This window comes from Schistocerca cancellata, chromosome 1 (genome assembly GCF_023864275.1).
Source record: "Schistocerca cancellata isolate TAMUIC-IGC-003103 chromosome 1, iqSchCanc2.1, whole genome shotgun sequence".
Taxonomy (NCBI): domain Eukaryota; kingdom Metazoa; phylum Arthropoda; class Insecta; order Orthoptera; family Acrididae; genus Schistocerca; species Schistocerca cancellata.
In genome coordinates, this window is record NC_064626.1 from 210,595,775 (window position 1) to 210,615,200 (window position 19,426).

General features: G+C 37.5%; 1 protein-coding gene across 3 annotated transcripts in view; it reads right to left on the bottom strand.

Moving 5' to 3' along the window:
* LOC126169153 (cytoplasmic dynein 2 intermediate chain 1) overlaps window positions 1-19,426 on the bottom strand; it is a 164,823-nt gene that overhangs the window by 121,879 nt on the left and 23,518 nt on the right. For all 3 annotated transcript variants that reach the window (XM_049920620.1, XM_049920618.1, XM_049920619.1), the window contains 4 exons: window positions 18,268-18,527; window positions 17,178-17,328; window positions 11,579-11,719; window positions 146-295 (listed from right to left, as the gene is read on the bottom strand). In XM_049920620.1, coding sequence (XP_049776577.1) covers window positions 146-295; window positions 11,579-11,719; window positions 17,178-17,328; window positions 18,268-18,527 — 702 coding nt within the window. The remainder of the gene's footprint in view (window positions 1-145; window positions 296-11,578; window positions 11,720-17,177; window positions 17,329-18,267; window positions 18,528-19,426) is intronic.

Genomic DNA, 19,426 nt, shown 5'->3' on the forward strand with positions numbered 1-19,426 from the left:
TTAAAAACATGAAATTTGAAATATAAAATGTGTGCTGATACTGATAAAATGAGTGAAAAATAATACAAAAGATGTTTCTGACATATCATGCATATGTTCTGTGGATTATTAACAACCTAACATTTAAAGCATCTGCCTGACTTGCCTGTGAAAACAATTGTATTTCATTATTCTTATCATCTTCTTTTTTGAGAGTATGGAAAGACACTGGGTTCTGTGTCCATTTATTTTTCATTGTTATCTCTTCTGTCTGAGTTTCTTCAGTTAAATTGTCTTCATTAGTTTGAACATATGCCTGTGAAAATAGCACATAATCAGTAGTTCAAGTTTTTGCAAAAAATCATAAAACAAAAACTTCAGGTAAGAGTTAAGTCATGTAAAGACTCATTAAACATGTGTAGTCACTGAACTACACATGAAGGTACAGTAAACAGCAATATAAAAGAATTTGCGTAAAAGAACTTTTAATCTTGGAAGACAGAGATTTTACAAAATATTCATGTTTTCCTGTTTTGCGATTGCACATGCAGTATTTTTTTTTTTATTTTTTTTTTTATTTATTTATTTATTTTTTTTTTTTTTTTTGCCAGTGTGATTCAAATGTAATGTAATTTGTTACTTTATGTTCATAAACTTTTAAATGAATGGAGTTTCACAGATTAGAAATTGAATTAAAACTAATCTCCTAAGGAAAATTGCATTATAACACACACACACACACACACACACACACACACACACACACACACACACACACACCTATGCACTTACCAGTTTACAAAGTTAATAAGTTATAATTTCAATATCTGTCTTTTAAGAAGTATACATGTATCATAAATCAGTTGGAAGTCTAAGAATACCATTTTTTTAAAACATTTTTACTCTTTTCCTGATATTGACAAAACTTTCATCATTTGAAAGAAAACAAAATTATTTGTCACGAACTAACTTCATTTATGAGTAACACATTTTACTGAGAAATGTTTATTTCTGTTTTTCATCTCACAAATTAGAAAACAACAGTGTGGTAAGAAATTTTGCTGAAGCAATTTTGAGAGTCATATGGCGTACAACAGCAGCTTGTCCCTTTCTATGCAATTTTTACTGCATCTTCAGTCAAATTTGTCTTCTTTGCTGCTTAGGGCAGTCTTTCAGGAAAATAAGTGATTTGGGCCTGTTTGCACTTGTAAATCCAGAGGTTAGGTATACCTTCCAACTTACGAGGAGAACATGGCAAGTGCTATAACCTAGTTTCTGCAAACCATTGCTTAGTGGAAGAGAGGTCAAAACTAGTGAACATGTGTCTTGGCTTACCTGTAGACATTTGATAGTTTCTGAGAAAATGGCGGATAAAGTTTTCAAGGTGCTTTATGTGTCTTTCAGCAAATAAGTAGCTCAACCAAAAAGTGGCACAGTGGCTATTGTCACGTCTCCACACTTTTAAGTTTCATGTTCAAAGCTTCATGTTGTTTCTTATTTTTCCAGCGCTCCTTCATCTTCTCCTCATGTTATCTTCTCTTTTCTTTTGCCCATGTTTTTCCCAATTTCTTATTTCTTCTGCACTGAAAAGCTTCTAAATTTAGTATTTTTTTCTTAAAAAGTTTTCTGTCTGTTATTTATTGTTCTTTGATGTTATTTCTTTCTAGTTCTTTCCTTATTTGTGTAAACCATGCTACTGTCAATTTCTTCTTCCAGAAATACAGGAATATTTTTTTCATTAGCCGTTTCTCATTAATTCAGTAGAGGTGACCAAAAAGATTAATCTTCCTTACATTTTTGTAGGTCTTCTAGTTACATTTCATTTTCCAGCCATCTTTAGTTTATTGCACACACTATTTTTCTAGTAATCCATCATTTAAATACCTCTGTTTTGTTCAACTTTTAGCCCAGTGTTAGGCATTTACATCCATACAACCTTTCTGGTTGTATCACTGTGGTGTGTCTTAGGTTTTTTTTCTAGCTGTGCATTTCTTGTTGTAAATATTGTTTGTTAAACCATATTCTCTCTCCATTTTGTTAACATTGACATCTACTGCATTTTTCCAGTTCATTCTGTTGTATAGTTTCTTTACTTACTCATTCTATTTTACCTATTTGTGTTTCTAAGAATTTCGGTGAATTTTCTGTATTTGTCATTAATTTTGTTTTTTTCAGCTGAAATTTTGATAGCAGTTCTTGTAGTAACACTGTTCACGTTACGTCGCACTTCACTTAGCGTAGACCGGGACTGTGTCCTAGGCATGCCCGATGTTGACTGACTGCGCTCCGCCTGTCCTGCCGGAGTTGTTGTTGTTGTTCTTGTTGTTACGCCGGCAGAGGGTGCGTCCGAATTCTCGCGTGCCCTCTGGTGGATGGGACTCTACTTGCGGCAACTACCGTCCATGACGCGCCGTGCCAATGTGCGCCTCCCGCGATCTTTCTGGTGGCTACCACAGTTCTACTTGCTGTTTCTTCCAGAAGATTTATTTAACAATTGGGAACATATCAAAGTATAGCTGCTTATTTTATAATTCACCATGTATCAATATTTCACTCTTGCAAGATTGTACTTTTATGTATCTTTAATTGTGATGGTATAAGTCATGTTTTTACATGCACACTGGAAAACTGGTTCTTCACACCATATTATATAACCACCGGCATCCTCCGGCCACTTCAAAGATAATGTAAGCAGCTTGCATAATAAAGAGACCCACTACCAGCTCCCATGACACACCACAGATCACATTGTGCAAACTGGGATGCCTTTATGATGATCTTAGATGAGCATTCCACTTATGTTTATGTCAGTGGCTGCTTAGACATAACGTAGCAAAGTTTTAAACCTGTGGTTTGATCATCTATTTTCCACAACCATATCAACTGGGTCATGTCAACTGCCAGTACATTAGCGTATTACACAAACACTATAGCATTTATTTTGACAAAATTGGCTTATATAACCAAAGGTTATATTTTGACAATGACTTGAATTCTACTCACGTCTAACGATTTGTATGTAAGTAAGAGAACAAATCAATTGGCTCATGCATTGATTTAACTGTTTGCTCTGATATTTTTCGATGCTTTCTCTGATACTTGTACTTTTATTGTGCTTTAATCTGTTGCAGTTGCAACACTTGATAATGGCCTAAGGCCAAAATCTAAATTGTGAAATAAAACCTGTTGTACAGCCAAATGGTTGTTATATCCTTCAGAAAGTTTTATATGACTGTGTCTCCATACAAAAGTAAAATCACAAATTTATTTGAATAACTGTGTGTGTCAGATGTTTTGAAAGTATCACAAAATCTTCTGCAAAAGCCGGTCAGTTTATGTTCATTCCATTTGTTTTCCTTGCTAAAATCATTGGTTCAATTTTGTGATTTTTTTTTAGCTCCAGATTTCAGATATGTATTATTTTTCCCAGAAATAGTTACACAGTAAAGATGATAAACCACTCCCTTGTCCAACACATTTTTATTTCAAATGGCTAAGATATTTCTCTCATAATTTTAACTTCACATATTGTATGTTAGATTTTCACAAACTATGTTTGCTAATTTTGCTTCAACATCAAATTTTCTAATGATTTTATATATCATTTCCAAGCCTACCAAATCAAATGCTTTCTTGAAATCAATAAATGATACTATTGAAAGTTTGCTGCTTAACACTCTGTGAAAAATTACTGATTTTAATTTAAATATCTGTTCTGTACAGGATCTTCCCTTTTGAAAAACACCATGATATTGTTTGTCTAAAGTGTCTACAACTCTGTCCAAGAGAATTTTCGATAGTATTTTGTGTGGCACTGGAAGAAATTAAACTCCTTTGTAATTGCTGACATTTTCTTTGTCTCCCTTTTTATGTAGCAGCTGAATTAGTGCTGTTTTATACTCTTCTGGAATCATGTCCACAAAAAACTGCTGTGGACCATTTATAATTTTTGGTTTTGACCATTTCAACAATTCCACTGGAATGGAGCCTTCAGCACTTGCTTTGTTGTCTATGAGTGATTTGATGGCTTCATGAATTCTTACTCTGCCGGTAAGAAATCTTCTTCCAGATTTTGTGATATTGTTGGAAACACCAGTTTAACTGTTAGAACTGGACAGTTTAAAAACCTGTCAAAACAATTTACTATTATTTCATAATTTTCTTTTTTATTGAATCCTATTTTGGAATTTTCATCGGTTTCTCAAATTCTCTCATAGTGCCCAGAAATGATGAATGTTCTCCCCACTAACCTTCCGACCCCTCCCGCAGTGTTATTCCGCAGCCCATCAAACCTACACAGTATCCTCGTCCATCCCTTCTCAATCCCTGCTCCCAATGCCTCACCTCGTATCTCCATAATAGGTATAGATGCAATGGCAGTCTCACACATTTTCCCAACACCACCTACTCCAGTCCGATTACATGCTTCAACTATCCCATCAAAGGCAGGGCTACCTGTGAAACCAATCATGTGATCTACAAACTATGTTGCAACCACTGTGCTGTGTTCTACAAGGGAATGACATCCAACAAGCTGTCTATCCATATGAATGGCCACTGACAAACTGTGGGCAAGAAACAGCTGGACCACCCAGTTGCTGAGCATGTTGCTCACCACAATGTTCTTCATGTCAATGACTGCTTCACAGCCTTCTATTCCAACAATGCACCACAGTCTTTTTACCTCTCTTCTCCCCCCCCCCCCCCTCCCCCATCTGTCTAACCTCCTAATTGCATGGAGATGCCCTACCCTCTCACACCTCGACCCTGCATGCTCACACTAGCAACATTATACTGCTATACCTCCCCCTCCCTGCCCCATCCTCCTAACTCCCACCACCCAGGTTGCTTCTCTCATCATGCACTGTAGCTCACAATCTGGCCTTGGCAGCCAAAGAGAGTGATCATGTGAGTTGTGTTTGCATGAAAGTGTGTATGTTTGCTATATACTTCAGAAGAAGGCCTTCTGGTTGAAAGCTTACTTGTTTAGCTTTTTTTGTTGTGCCTTTTTATGACTCAGCATCTGCACTATATGGTGAGTAGCAGTGCAGCCTTTTCATAATATAGTTATTATTCCATCATGGATTTTTCATTGTTTTATATAATAAGTATATGAAACTTATTGTGGAACCTAGTTGCAATTTTACAATTAATATAATGCCCTTATATCCCTGAACTTTAAAATGTAACAGACCATAAAAAACCCACTTACAACGTACATTCTCCAGTCTAATTCGGGATGAGACATGTAAGCGAAAAGTTGTAATATGCCGGAAAAAATTATAGCAATAAAACTAACTACTACATTGCAATTATGTTGAAGAACAAAAGCACTGTAAATTATAGAAATATTTTCTGTGAAGGGAGCCTCTAGTAATTAATAAAATATGTAAATCCATTATTGCAATTACATATCCAAGAAGTTATATTCAAAACAAATCATAGACACAGACTAATACAGTAATGTGCTTGCTGTACAGGAGCAGACATACATTTATATATTTATTTTAAATACATATTTTAATTGTTATTTAATCAAAAACCATTTTAAACAATGCCGAGGATTGTTTGGAATTGTTTAAAAGGTATATAAGATGTCAGCCATGTTGGCAGAGTCGGTCAGTACTTTGTGTGAAGTTGGACAGGAAGCATGTAGCTTGTGGAGTAAGATTCATTTCATTATTGTAAGTATGTTAATACTTTTTTGAGTTTTGTAAAGATGCTTTGATTTTTTGAGATCACAATAAATACTCTGTTAAAAGATTATACTTGATTAAATATTCATTTAACTTTATAGTTAAATTTTATAGTAGCTGTCTAAGAATCCAGGATCATGGCAGTGACAGGTCACGATGAATAAAAAAATAAAACCCCAATATTATTTTTAACAACTAGTTAGTAACTTTAAATCACATAGTGACAGAAATCAATCTGTAAAATAAAGAATTTCAATATTTATGATTGATGCTGCCATTTATCCAAAATATATTGTTAGGTGTTAGTGTCAGTGGTGTTGAGAAACAGCTGAAATTATTAAAACTGAACAGTGCACCAAGGCTTGATGGAATCCATAGGAGGTTCTATACTGAATTTGTGTCTGAGTTAGCCCCTCCTCTAACGGTCATCTATTGTACATCCCTCAAACAAAAAGCCATGCCCAGTTCTTGGAAAAAAGCACAGGTCACACCTGTCTACTAGAAGGGTAGTAAAAGTGATTCACAAAACTAATGTCCAATATACTTGCCATAAGTTTGTTGTAGAATCTTAGAACATCATCTGAGCTCAAACATAATGAGATATCTTGAACAGAATGACCTCCTTCATGCCAACCAGCATGGATTAAAAAAAAAAAAAAAAAAACTTGCACTTTTCTCACATGACATACTGTAAGATTTGAATCAAGTCAGTCAGGTAGATGTAGTATTTCCTGATTTCAGAGAATCATTTGACTCAGTATCACACCTAAGCATATTGCCAAAAGTACAATCATTTGGGGTATCAAGTGAAATTTTTGACTGGATTGAGGACCTTTTGGTAGGGAGGCAGGATGCGATTTGTGCTTTTACCAGTGGGGGGGGGGGGGGGGGGGGATGTCTAAGGGGGTTAATAGAATTATATATGTTACTAGCTTGGACCGTGGCGTTACACATGGTTAAACAGCTATTTATAAATAGATGTTAATGCCGAAACTCACTATTGACGCGTATGCACTATCAAAAAAGCCATCCCTTGTTATATCTTTAAAAGTACATTATAGGTAAAGCTTATTTACAAAATCATCTACATACGGGTACAGATATACAAGAGGAATTCAAAAAGTAGAGGCACATTTGTGGAAAGTTGTACTTATTCTGATGATAGAAAACCACACATATTAATAGTATTAATAGTAAGACTTATTAAAAACTTTCAGTGTTCGGCTCCACAAATTTAAATTATGTGTAAAGTTTTAATCCAGTGTGTGGGAAATAAACATCCCAGGTTGGGATGCATAAACTAAAACCAGAGGAGGGGATGGTCTGATGCAGAGGGGGGGGGGGGGGGGGGGGGGAAATCCCCCCCATCCCCCCCTGCAAATCGCACACTGTAGGGAGGGCACAGCATGTTATCTTGGATGGACAGTCATCGTCAAATATAGAAGAGCCCCAGGGAAGTGTGTTGGGGCCCTTGCTGTTCATGCTCATTGCAGACAATATTAATAGTAACCTCAGACATTTGCAGATGATACACTTATCTATAATAATGTACTGTCTGAAAGAAGCAACATAAACATTTAGTCAGATTTTGATAAGATTTAAAAGTGGTGCAGAAATTGGAAACTTGCTTTAGATGTTCGAAAATGTAAAATTGTGCACTTCACAAAACGAAAAAACATTGTATCCTATAATATCAATTAGTCACTGCTGGAATCATTCAACTCATACAAATACCTGGATGTAACACTTCATAGGGATATGAAATGGAGTGATCACACAGGCTCAGTCATGGATAAAGCAGGTAGTAGACTTCGATTTACAAAGGAATTCCTTAACAATCAGTTGTGCAACTGGTTATAGAATACTGCTCAAGTGTGTGGGACCTGTACCAAATAGGACTAACAGGGGATATTCAATATATATGGAGAAGAGCAGCACAAAAGGTTACAGGTATGTTTGATATGTGGGAATATGTCATAGAGATACTGAAGAAACAACTGGCTGACTCTTGAAGATAGACGTAAACTATCCAGAGAATATCTACTAGCAAAATTCAAGAAGTGCCTTTAAATTACGACTCTAGGAATATACTACAATCTCCCTGTTTATCACACACACAGGGGTCATGAGGATAAGATTAGAATAATTATAGCGTGCACAGAGGCATTCACACAATTATCCTTCCTGTGCTCCATACATGAGTGGAATGGGAAGAAACTCATGTAATTGGTACAATGGGATGTAACCCCCACTATGCATTTCATGGTGGTATGCTGAGTATAGATGTAGGTGTAGAACACAAGTTCGAAAATTTTCAAAAATCTGTTTAGATTCTAGCACGGAAAAAGGACTATAAATGTTGGCAATGAGTTTACTCAAAAGGCGTATTCCATTAGATAATGGTAAAAAGGCAACAGGACTATTTTTGATATGAGAAAAGCATTGAATTCCATGAACCACACCTCACTTCTTCACAAATTAAAGGTGTATAGAATCAGGGACACTGATTTAGAGCAGCCTGACCTTCCTTATGACAGGGAAATTGAAGTAATTGTAACTTATAATTCTTGCAATTACTCCTCAAACTGGAAAATAATTTCTCAAGGACACCTCTAGGTTCAATAATGGTTCCCTAATACATATATATAAATATAATAGAGGGAAACATTGCATGTGGGAAAAATATATCTAAAAACAAAGATGATGTAACTTACCAAACGAAAGTGTTGCTATGTTGATAGAGACACTGACAAACACAAACATAAAATTCAAGCTTTCGCAACCCACAGTTGAGGAAGTGGGGAGGAGAGGGAAAGACGAAAGGATGTGGGTTTTAAGGGAGAGGGTAAGGAGTCATTCCAACCCTGGGAGCGGAAAGACTTACCTTAGGGGGAAAAAGAAACAGCTATATCTATCTGTGCGGATGGATATGTGTGTGTGTGCGAGTGTATACCTGTTACTTTTTCCTCCTAAGGTAAGTCTTTCCGCTCCCGGGATTCGAATGACTCCTTACCCTCTCCCTTAAAACCCACATTCTTTCGTCTTTCCCTCTCCTTCCCTCTTTCCTGATGAAGCAACCGTGGGTTGCGAAAGCTTGAATTTTGTGTGTGTGTTTGTGTTTGTGTTTGTTAGTGTCTCTATCAACATACCAACGCTTTTGTTTGGTAAGTTACATCATCTTTGTTTTTAGATATATTTTTCCCACGTGGAATGTTTCCCTCTATTATATATATATACACACACTTGGCCATTAAAATTGCTACACCAAGAAGAAATGCAGATGATAAATGGGTATTCATTGGACAAATATACTATACTGGAACTGATATGTGATTACATTTTCACGCAATTTGGGTGCATAGATCCTGAGAAATCAGTACCCAGAACAACCACCTCTGGCCATAATAACGGCCTTGATACGCCTGAGCATTTGAGTCAAACAGAGCTTGGATGGTGTGTACAGGTATAGCTGCCCATGTAGCTTCAACAGGATACCACAGTTCGTCAAGAGTAGTGACTGGCGTATTGTGACGAACCAATTGCTTGGCCTCCATTGACCAGACGTTTTCAATTGGTGAGAGATCTGGAGAATGTGCTGGCCAGGGCAGCAGTTGAACATTTTCTGTATCCAGAAAGGCCCATACAGGACCTGCAACATGCAGTCGTGCATTATCCTGCTGAAATGTAGGGTTTTACAGGGATCGTTTCCAATGAGCGTTCACCGCGATGTTGCCAAACATGGATATGACCATCATAATGCTGTAAACAGAACCTGGGTTCATCTGAAAAAAAATTACGTTTTGTCATTTGTGCACCCAGGTTCATTGTTGAGTACACCATCGCAGGCGCTCCTGTCAAGGGTAACTGCAGCCATGATCTCCGAGCTGATAGTCCATGCTGCTGCAAACGTCGTCGAACTGTTCATGCAGATGGTTGTTGTCTTGCAAATGTCCCCATCTGTTGATTCAGGGATCAAGATGTGGCTGCACAATCCATTACACCCATGCAGATAAGATGCCTGTGATCTTGACTGCTAGTGATACAAGGCCGTTGTGATCCAGCATGGCGTTCTGTATTAACCTCCTGAACCCACTAATTCCATATTCTCCTAACAGTCATTGGATCTCGACCAATGCAAGCAGCAATGTCGCGATACGATAAACCGCAATCGCAATAGAGTACAATCCAACCTTTATCAAAGCCGGAAACGTGATGGTACGCATTTCTCCTCCTTACATGAGGCATCACAACAACATTTCACCAAGCAATGCCGGTCAACTGCTGTTTGTGTATGAGAAACCGGTTGGAAACTTTCCTCATGTCAGCACGCTGTAGGTGTCACCACCAGCGCCAGCCTTGTGTGAATGCTCTGAAAAGCTAATCATTTGCATATCACAGCATCTTCTTCCTGTCAGTTAAATTTTGCATCTGTTGCACATCACCTTCGTGGTGTAGTAATTTTAATGGCCAGTAGTGTATGTGTGTGTGATGAAGAACTTGTAGTGATCATGATATCACATAAGCAAACCATGTAAAGTTATTAGGTGGTCTAACTCTTAAAAATTTAAATTGGAAATACCCACACACTACTTAAAAAACAAACTGAATTGCTTAGTTTTTGCAATGTGCAATTGTTTTTTTCAGATGCCACAAATATGGACATCAGAAAGATAAGTCTGTCTTTGCTACTTTGAGTCAGTAATTCATTATGGCATAATCTTCTGAGGAAATTTAGCAAATTTACAAGGCTCCTAATTACAAAATAAAATGGTTAAAATATGCATATTGTCAAACAACAGATATCCTGTTGGCCACAGTTAAAAAAAAATTAAAATTTCTAATCATTCCTTCGCTTTACACATACAAGGTGTGATTAAAAAGTAATGGGAATTTTTGTTTTTCTTAAAGAATCTTTATTTATTCATCGCCAGCTTTTCCCCCTTCAAAGTAATCTCCCTCAGTAGTAATACAATTGTTCCAGCGCTTTTTCCAGTCTTGGAAGCACTTCTGGAACTCACTTTTCATTACAATGTTCAGCTCCTTCAGTGATTCTGTTTTTATCTGATCAATTGTGGCAAAATGATGCCCTTTCATGGTTCTCTTCAGTTACGGCAATAAAAAGAAGTTGCAGGGGGCCATGTCCAGCATATATGGTCGCTGAGGCAACATAGTGATTATGTTTTTGCAAAAAAACCATGAACAAGCATTGAGGTGTGAGTGAGAGCATTATCATCATGCAATTTCCATGAGTGATTTTGCACAATTCCAGTCGTTTTCTTGATTTCTTCACATAAATGGTGCATAGGTTACAGGTAGTATTCCTTACAGACCATATGACCATAAGGTAGAAGCTCATGATGCACCATCTTATTGTTATTGAAGAAAACAGTGAGAAGATCCTTCATATGTGATTGAACCTGTCGAATTTCTTTAGGTCTTCGCTCTTCAGGAAGTTTCCATTGGAATGACTGGGCCTTGGTTTCAGTGTCATACCCATATCCTCCAAGGGGGGTTAGAGTGACCTGTCCTTCATTTTATCCCTCCCTGACTTTCATGTCATGTGGAATTCTAATGTTTTGGAATCTGACTATTGATGTGCAACAATATTTATGGATTATATCACAATAACAGCTTGTGAAAAAATAAAATTGGGGGTTCTTAAGAGAATCATCATTTAAAATTATTTTTATATTCACTTATTGTGATTTTTTTTTCTTTCAGTACAGCGGTTGTCCACACACTTTGAAAAGTTTCATCATCCTCTATCTGCTAATTATTTTACTGTACTATAAATTGCAAATATGACAACATACATAACACCAGTCTGACAGAATAACATTAATACACAAAAATAATTTGAAAATTATTTGAAAAAGTATCAAAAAAGAAAGAAAGTTACTTACCTGAACAGAATTACATTTCCCATAACATCTCATGTAAATATCATATGGAATTGGTGGTAAATCAAGAAGACCAAAGCTAACAACATCAAAATGGATCATTTTCATAAGCTGCTCACCACGTTTCTTGACTCTTCTCAACATCTGGGCATGCAAATTAAACATAATTCAAACTTCAGTTTCTCCCAGTGTATAAAATTTTCAAGCAATTTATGGGTTTACTGCCATCATTAAAAATTTGTCATATTTCAGATGACTATCTCATTATTTTTAGGGCACAAGTTTGATGGGAGAATGCTGTGCAAGGAAAGTTAAGCCCTTGGCAGGTGGGACTTAGCTGGCATAGCCCTACCTCTACTAAGGGTTTAGATTTCCTTGCACAGTGTTTTCTCATTACATTTGTGCCCTGAAACTGACAGGGTGGTTACCTGTCAAAATATCAGCAGCTGCCAAAGATGGCTGTAAATTCATAAACTCTTTGAGCAAATCTGTGTTGTTTAACACAAAAATAAAGTTATACACAATTAAAAAGTGGAGTGTGTCATTTATATAAAAGTATAATGAACAATTATAGCATAAAACATTATGTCTTCTTGAAAGATCTGAAGTAGGAAATTAAATAATGTGTACAAGACATACAACAGCAGCTTCCTGCAACATGCTGTACAATGTTTATTACATTTACTTCATACAGAAGAAAACAGCAAGTACTTCAAAACTGTTAAAAGTTTTGAAGTTAATTGTATTTAAATATCTAATTAAATATTGAAAATATTTGTCACTAAAGATGTGAAAACTGAGTTTGGTAGCCAAACCTGATCAATAATTATTTTGACAATATTTGTGATACAAGAAGAATATTTATTTACAACTGCAATTTAAACTCTAGTTTAAAATTTTTTTTAACCAGTCCATTCCCAAAGAGACAGGCAGAACAAGCAAAAAACAATAAAAATGAGGCTTACAGGAAACATAATAAGAATGATAATCCACCATGTAAATGACAAAGAGTAGTAGGAAGGCTGTACGAGACAATGGAGACACCAAGGGAGCTGTTACTAAAGTAAATTAAGAAGTAATGGATGGCAAGGGCTAAGTAGATGTTGGAATGCTATTTCTGTTTCCAGAAGTCAAAGGGTCATGAGCAGTTAAGAAGGTGCATGAATGATGCGTTCTGCACAGAGAGAGGAAAAAATACTTTACAGAGACACCTGTTTGCTTCTTGTCTCCAGTTCACACCACATGCAGCAGCTGTTCTTTTCTTGTTTCCACTTCTGTCATAAACAAACTGACTCACTCATAAAAAAGACTAATGGAAAAATATATGTCACCATTCATGCACTAACAATAAGGTTGACACAAAATGTTCAATGTACACAAAACAGAGTTCATGACAGACACAACTGACAGAGTGGTATTATTGGTTGATGTGTCGCATTGTACATTCCTCACCAATCTTCAGCATTGCACACCATTCTACTGTTGAGCAAAGATATCTAACTGGTCCAAATGATGAAACAGATTATGTAGTTGCTGCCGTTTTGGTCCACAATTTATTCAGGAACAGTAGATATTTTACCGGCAATCTTGACAAATGTAAACTTCAGCTGATAGATCACATGTGTGCTTCCTTGGTTATTTATGTTTCATCTGTGATTTGGCTACATTATTCAGTACAGTGCGTGCACAGAGTAAGCTAACAGTTGGATCCCTCACCCACATTTGAGCCTTAGAATAAGGAAGTATTATTAAAGGTGTCATAGGGTGCATCAGGTTAATTATGAAAGTTGGATAGATGGCAGAAGCTAATTCTGGAACATGGTGAAAAGGTTGTCACATGGCTATGTAGGTTTATCTAAACTCAAAATGTACTCCTCTGTAAGCAATGGATCATTAATTGATAATTGTACTCCATTCAATGTAATCACAAAGGGCAGCTACTGTAGCTTCTAGAATGCTATTGCAGAGGAATAGTACGGCAAAGATGAGGGCACTATGTTGAAAATGTGAAGGAGCATCCCTCTTGGAAGAATTGACTTGGCAAAAAAGGCAGTTGAGAGATAAGCAAGGAAGTAGTGTCAAACAGTGTAAAGTCTAGGAAGGAATAACAAAAATATTGTGAAAAGCACAGACATACTCAACACATAGAGCAGGAATTGAATCGCAAACAGGGGCACAATGTAAAGGCTTCTAAACATTTAAGCTTTTGGACAAATAAGTCCTTCTTTGGAAATATTCTGACAAGCACAAATCACACACACATGGCCATTGTTTCTGGCTGCTGTGAGGCCACAGCAGATGGAGACAGAGGCCGTCTGTGTGTGTGTGTGCGCACGCGCGCGCATGTGCGTGTGTGTGTGTGTGTGTGTGTGTGTGAGAGAGAGAGAGAGAGAGAGAGAGAGAGAGAGAGAGAGAGAGAGAGAGAGAGAGAGAGAGAGAGTTTTGTGCTTGTGTGAATGTGTGTGTGTTTTCTATTCTGAACCAGGAATCTTTTGTCTGAAAGCTTAAATATTTAGCAGTTTTTTCATTATGCCTGTCGGCAAGAAATTAGTTGCTTTTTAAAGCGTGTATCTCTAAGAAAGTCTAGAAAGATTTTATCTGCATCACAAGAGTTAGATGAAGAATTAAAAGACAGACAAGTAAAGAGAACACAAGCAACATTATGTTAACAATGAACAAGGTGCCCCAATACGTAAGAGTGCCACCCCAGCCTCCAGGTTTCTACACACATCAAAAAAAGTTTTGCATCACCCCAGTTCCCAGAACTCCTGAAGACTGTGGTTTTTGTATCACAGAGACAGTCCCTTTGACTGTTCAGAGATGTCACTAAACCTGCCCAAAGATGTAAACAACAATGCATGAACATCACCTATTAGGCAGATGGGGTCTGACAGCTGAAGAGTTCCAGTCATTCCACCAGAAAGGACATGGCTCGTGTTGTCTGTAGTTCAACCATGCCTAGACAGTCAATACCGCAGTTAGATCATGTCCTCATTGTTACTTTGGGCCAGGAAAGGCTCTCAACAAGGGAAGTGTCTTGGCATCTCTGAGTGAACCAAAGCGATGCTGTTCGGACATGGAGGAGATACAGAAAGACAGGAACTGTCAATGACATGCCTCTCTCAGGCTGCCCAAGGGCTACTACTGCAGTGGATGACCACTACCTATGGATTATGGCTCAGAAGAACCCTGACTTCAATGCCTCATGTTGAATAATGCTTTTCGTGCAGCCACAGGATGTCGTGTTATGACTCAAACTGTGTGCCATAGGCTGCATGATGTGGAAATTCACTCCCAATGTCTATGGCGGTCTATCTTTGCAACCACGACACTATGCAGTGCCGCTTGGTATAGATGGTCCCAACAACGTGCCAAGTGGACCGCTCAGGATTGGCATCACGCTCTCTTCACTGATGAGTGTCACATATGCCTTCAACCAGACAATCGTCAGAGACGTGTTCCAAGGCAACTCAGTCAGGCTGAATGCTATAGACACACTGTCTAGCAAGTGCAGCAAGGTGGAGTTCCCTGCTGTTTGGAGGTGGCAATATGTGGGGCCGATGTAACTTGATGGTGGTCATAGAAGGTGCTGTAACAGCTGTATGATACGTGAATGCCATCCTCCGACCAATAGTGCAACCATATCAGCAGCATATATTGTCTTCATTGACAACAATTCGCGGCCCCATATCATGCACATCTTGTGAATGAGTTCCTTCTGGGTAACAACATCACTCGACTAATGTGGCCAGCATGTTCTCCAGACATGAACCCTATCAAACATGCCTGGGATGGATTGAAAAGGGATGTTTATAAACGATGTGACCCACCAATCACTCTGAGGGATCTATGCCGAATCGCTGTTGAGGAGTGGAACAATCTGGTCCAACATTGCCTTGATGAACTTGTGGATAGTATGCCATGACAAATACAGGCATGCATCAATGCAAGAGGACATGCTACTGGGTATTAGAGATACTGGAATGCACAGCAATCTGGACCACCACCTCTGAAGGTCTTGCTGTATAGTTCACTGTGTTCACTGACAGTCTGTATGGTGTAGCAATGATAATCAGTAACACAATGTATGTTGAAGAACACTTTTATTGAATAACTGTAGGACATATACACAAAGTGTGAACATTTGAAAGAAGAAGTGCATGTGTGTACACTGTCTACTTTTGACAAAGGCCTTGTTGGCCAAAAGCTAACTTTCCGACAGTCTTTTTGTTGTGCCTTTCTGTGACTCAGCACCTCCACTGTATGGTAAGTAGCTCCTATCCTTTTCATTATATTATTACATTCCATCTTGGATTTTTCATTATTTGATGAAATGTTTTAAAATACATAGCCTATTTCTTCCTCTTTCCACTGAAGTGGTTCTCTATTCCTAATGAGGTTAGCAGTGATGAGGTATTAAATTGTGATTTTCTTAATTTCCTTTGGAGACTGGTAATATGTGACAAGTGGACGATTATAGCTTTATTTTGGTTAATTTTCAATGGGCTTGGATTGAGTAACAATGAAGCAACAGAGCTCATTGTGTGCCAGTCCCCTTAATGCAGCATGAGAATGGGAAAGCAGTCCCAAAATGGCTCCTATATTTATTTAGGGAGTCTGTGTGGTAGCAGATCCATTTCTCATGAAGTCCCATCAAATGAGACACAGTTATTAACAAACAAGGAATACCATACCAACTGTCAATGTAGAGTCACTAGTACTAGCTAGTGGTATTGATAGGAGCACAGGTGTGGAAATAGCCATTAAATGTATGAAAACCAACACAGAGGAACATAGCAATGGATCTGGTGACAGATTATATGAATTTTATTGATCCATGAGAGTGGATGACTACAGAAAATTCACACCAGTTACACCTAATATCCTGTCACCATGTGTTGTTCTTATGAAACATAGCACAAAAATCCTCTGAAACTGTTTTACCATTTAAGTGACATGGATCCTTCCTCTTAACTCCAGCAATTTTTGAAGTCCAGATACACTTGCTTTGTATCGCCTTGATTTGTCCACTCTCTTTCATAGCAGTCCTCTTCTTTGTTCCACATTTTTCTGGCTACATTTGGCTTCCATTTCCATTCCCCACTTATTCCTTTCAAGATTGTCTCTATTAATTTCCAACAGCTATGTCTTAGCAGCAATCTGCTATCTGTCCCATATGACATCATCAGCAACCCTAACCCTTATCTTCACTACTTGTCCCTTTCCCTCAATTAAATAAAGTATTAAAAATTGTGAAAATTTTGTTTTTGGGTGTCAAGAAGTACTACTACAGCAATTCTTATTTCCGTGTTTTGTAGTGAATATTTTATCTCTAAATCGACCACTTGTCAGGCAACACATTATGGCATTCACTGAAATGGAAATTCGTTTCAAAGTCTTGTTTTTGGGAGCAAATGCTTCATAGACATGCTAACTGCATCAAGAAACTGATGAATCAGCATTTTATACAAAACAACAAAATGTGCTATAATCATTAGCTTGTAAATTATGGTCCTCCTCAGCCAGTTCTCCAACCATTTCCCCAAAGGAGCACTAGCTCTGTTGTTGCTATATTAAGAAAGCAAAGAACAATACCACTTACCTGTTGTTGTAATCTTGTCTTCCTTGCACTTTCAAAATTTATGGAACTCTGTTTCATTTTTATGCTGACATTCTTTATTTCCTCAGATCTGTCATCCTCAAAACCTTCATCTTCAAAAACTTGCTCAGATCTTTCTAGCGGTGGTTTGTTTCTGAAAATGTAAGGTACTGCACATCTGAATGAGACATAAATATAGAATTGTGAGAGTATACATTTCATGACTAATATCCATCATTTAGTATTATTTACTTTAATTATTAAGAAACACAAAACGTTTTTCTCATTTCATAAAGATGCCAGGTATTACTTTCACACTGAGATGGTCATTACAAGTTGTATGCACATGAGCCATGGGAACATACCATCACTATAGTACTTTATGTACTTTGTATCCACTTGAAAACAGCTCACAGCCAAGAACACATGACAAGGGGCAAATAAATGCATGTGCATCCGCATATACAACTCAGGCAGAAAATGAATATGTTTTTTAAAAGTATTGCTGCCTGTGGAGTCCAAAATTAAAAACTTCATATTTATTCTTGGTATTTATTTGGAAATCATCTTCAAATACTAACTCTTTCAGTCATTTTGCACATGTTATGTGGCTTGGCCACCACGTGTTTGTCCTCATAGATGGATCAAGATTCATGAATTGGGTTCACAAGTACAGTATGTATTGCATCAGATGATGTCATCTCATGCAATTAAGTTACAGGTTTGTGTTAGCTGAGCTGCATAGCATCCAGGCAAGTCTTTGTCAGATTGTCTGAGAATGATAGGCATCCATTGTCCTCCAACAATGTAATGCACTTGATGTATCTGTACTTCCCGTTGGGGTGCCCCAGGAAATCCATCAGCTTTTCTACACCTTATAAATTTTGATTATTCAATGGCAGAAGAACATATTACTCAGCACACTATAATGGATTTCATGACCTGGGCCAAATGGATATGTCCTTCCCACCTCCTCCCTCTCCACCAAATGTCTGTTTCTCATTTCTGTGTTTATCTACTGTTATTACTTCCTCTACACACTAAATGGCAGTTTTCTCTTGTAATTTTGAGTAATAAAACAATACATACTCACCGTTTTTGAGCAACTGTGGCATTTTCCTTTTCAACAGCCAGTTTTAATTCTTGAATCCTTTTTTCTTTGCGCTGATTTTCAGCCAAGTCATAGTTACCAGAATCCATTTTCTTTTCTTCTTCAACTGAAGGTTTCTGCTGTTGTGAAGAATTCTTCGGATCATTATCCTGAGCAACAATTTCACTGTTACTACTGTCAGAAGTACTTGATTCACTATCTTCATCAGAATCCGTGCACTCTTCAAAGTCAGATTCATAGTCCTACAAATTCAAAATAGTGTTTAGAAGCTAGTATTAACTTTTGTCTGCTCAAAAAATAAGCATTCAGATCAGGAGTCTCATTTCAAATTATCAGAAATATCATCATAAATTAACAGAGCAGGTAATGAGTGGCTAACAGCAAAAATTCAAAAATGTACTTTAAAAGCTATTCATTCACAATTTCAAAGAGTAAGTAATAGCCTAAAACAAACAGTACCTCAAATACATGAAAACAATTGCCATGCAACTGTGTTCACTTTACTTAGTTGTTAATGACCTATGACCAGCCTCTGTAGCTGAGAATGCCAATGCAAACCTCAAGAGGTAAGGGAATTTAAATCTTGGCGATGCAAAAGATTTACTGCCAGCATTTGGATGGCAACAGGATGAGAGGTGGTGGCATAAAGTTCCCAGTCAACAGTCCTTGCGAAAATGCCATGGATTAAATTTGATACCTCTCCATAGTGTCTCATGAAGTGAGGGCATGTTACACTGTTGATGGTGATCTGCCCAGTGGATGGGGACATTAAGCTCAGCAACCACCATGATGCTATTCGGCAGTAGAATTAAGCTATGTGCCAGCACTGAATTTCACCCTCTCTCTAACATTCATCCGTAACAACACAAACCCAAAACTACAGTGTAGAAGCACTCACCACACAATCTACATAACACAAACACATACTTGACATTTCTTAACTAGGATCTTGCTAAGAATGAAAATGCCAGAGTCCTGCATCTGCTCTCCTACAATCATTCCCTGAGTATGGAACTAATCTAACATTAAATAAATGATAGGTATTCATATCTACTCTGATACTTTGGAAATCACATTGAAGTGGATGGCAGAGGGTACTTCACTACGTATTGGGGTTTCTTGCCTATCAAATTGCATATGG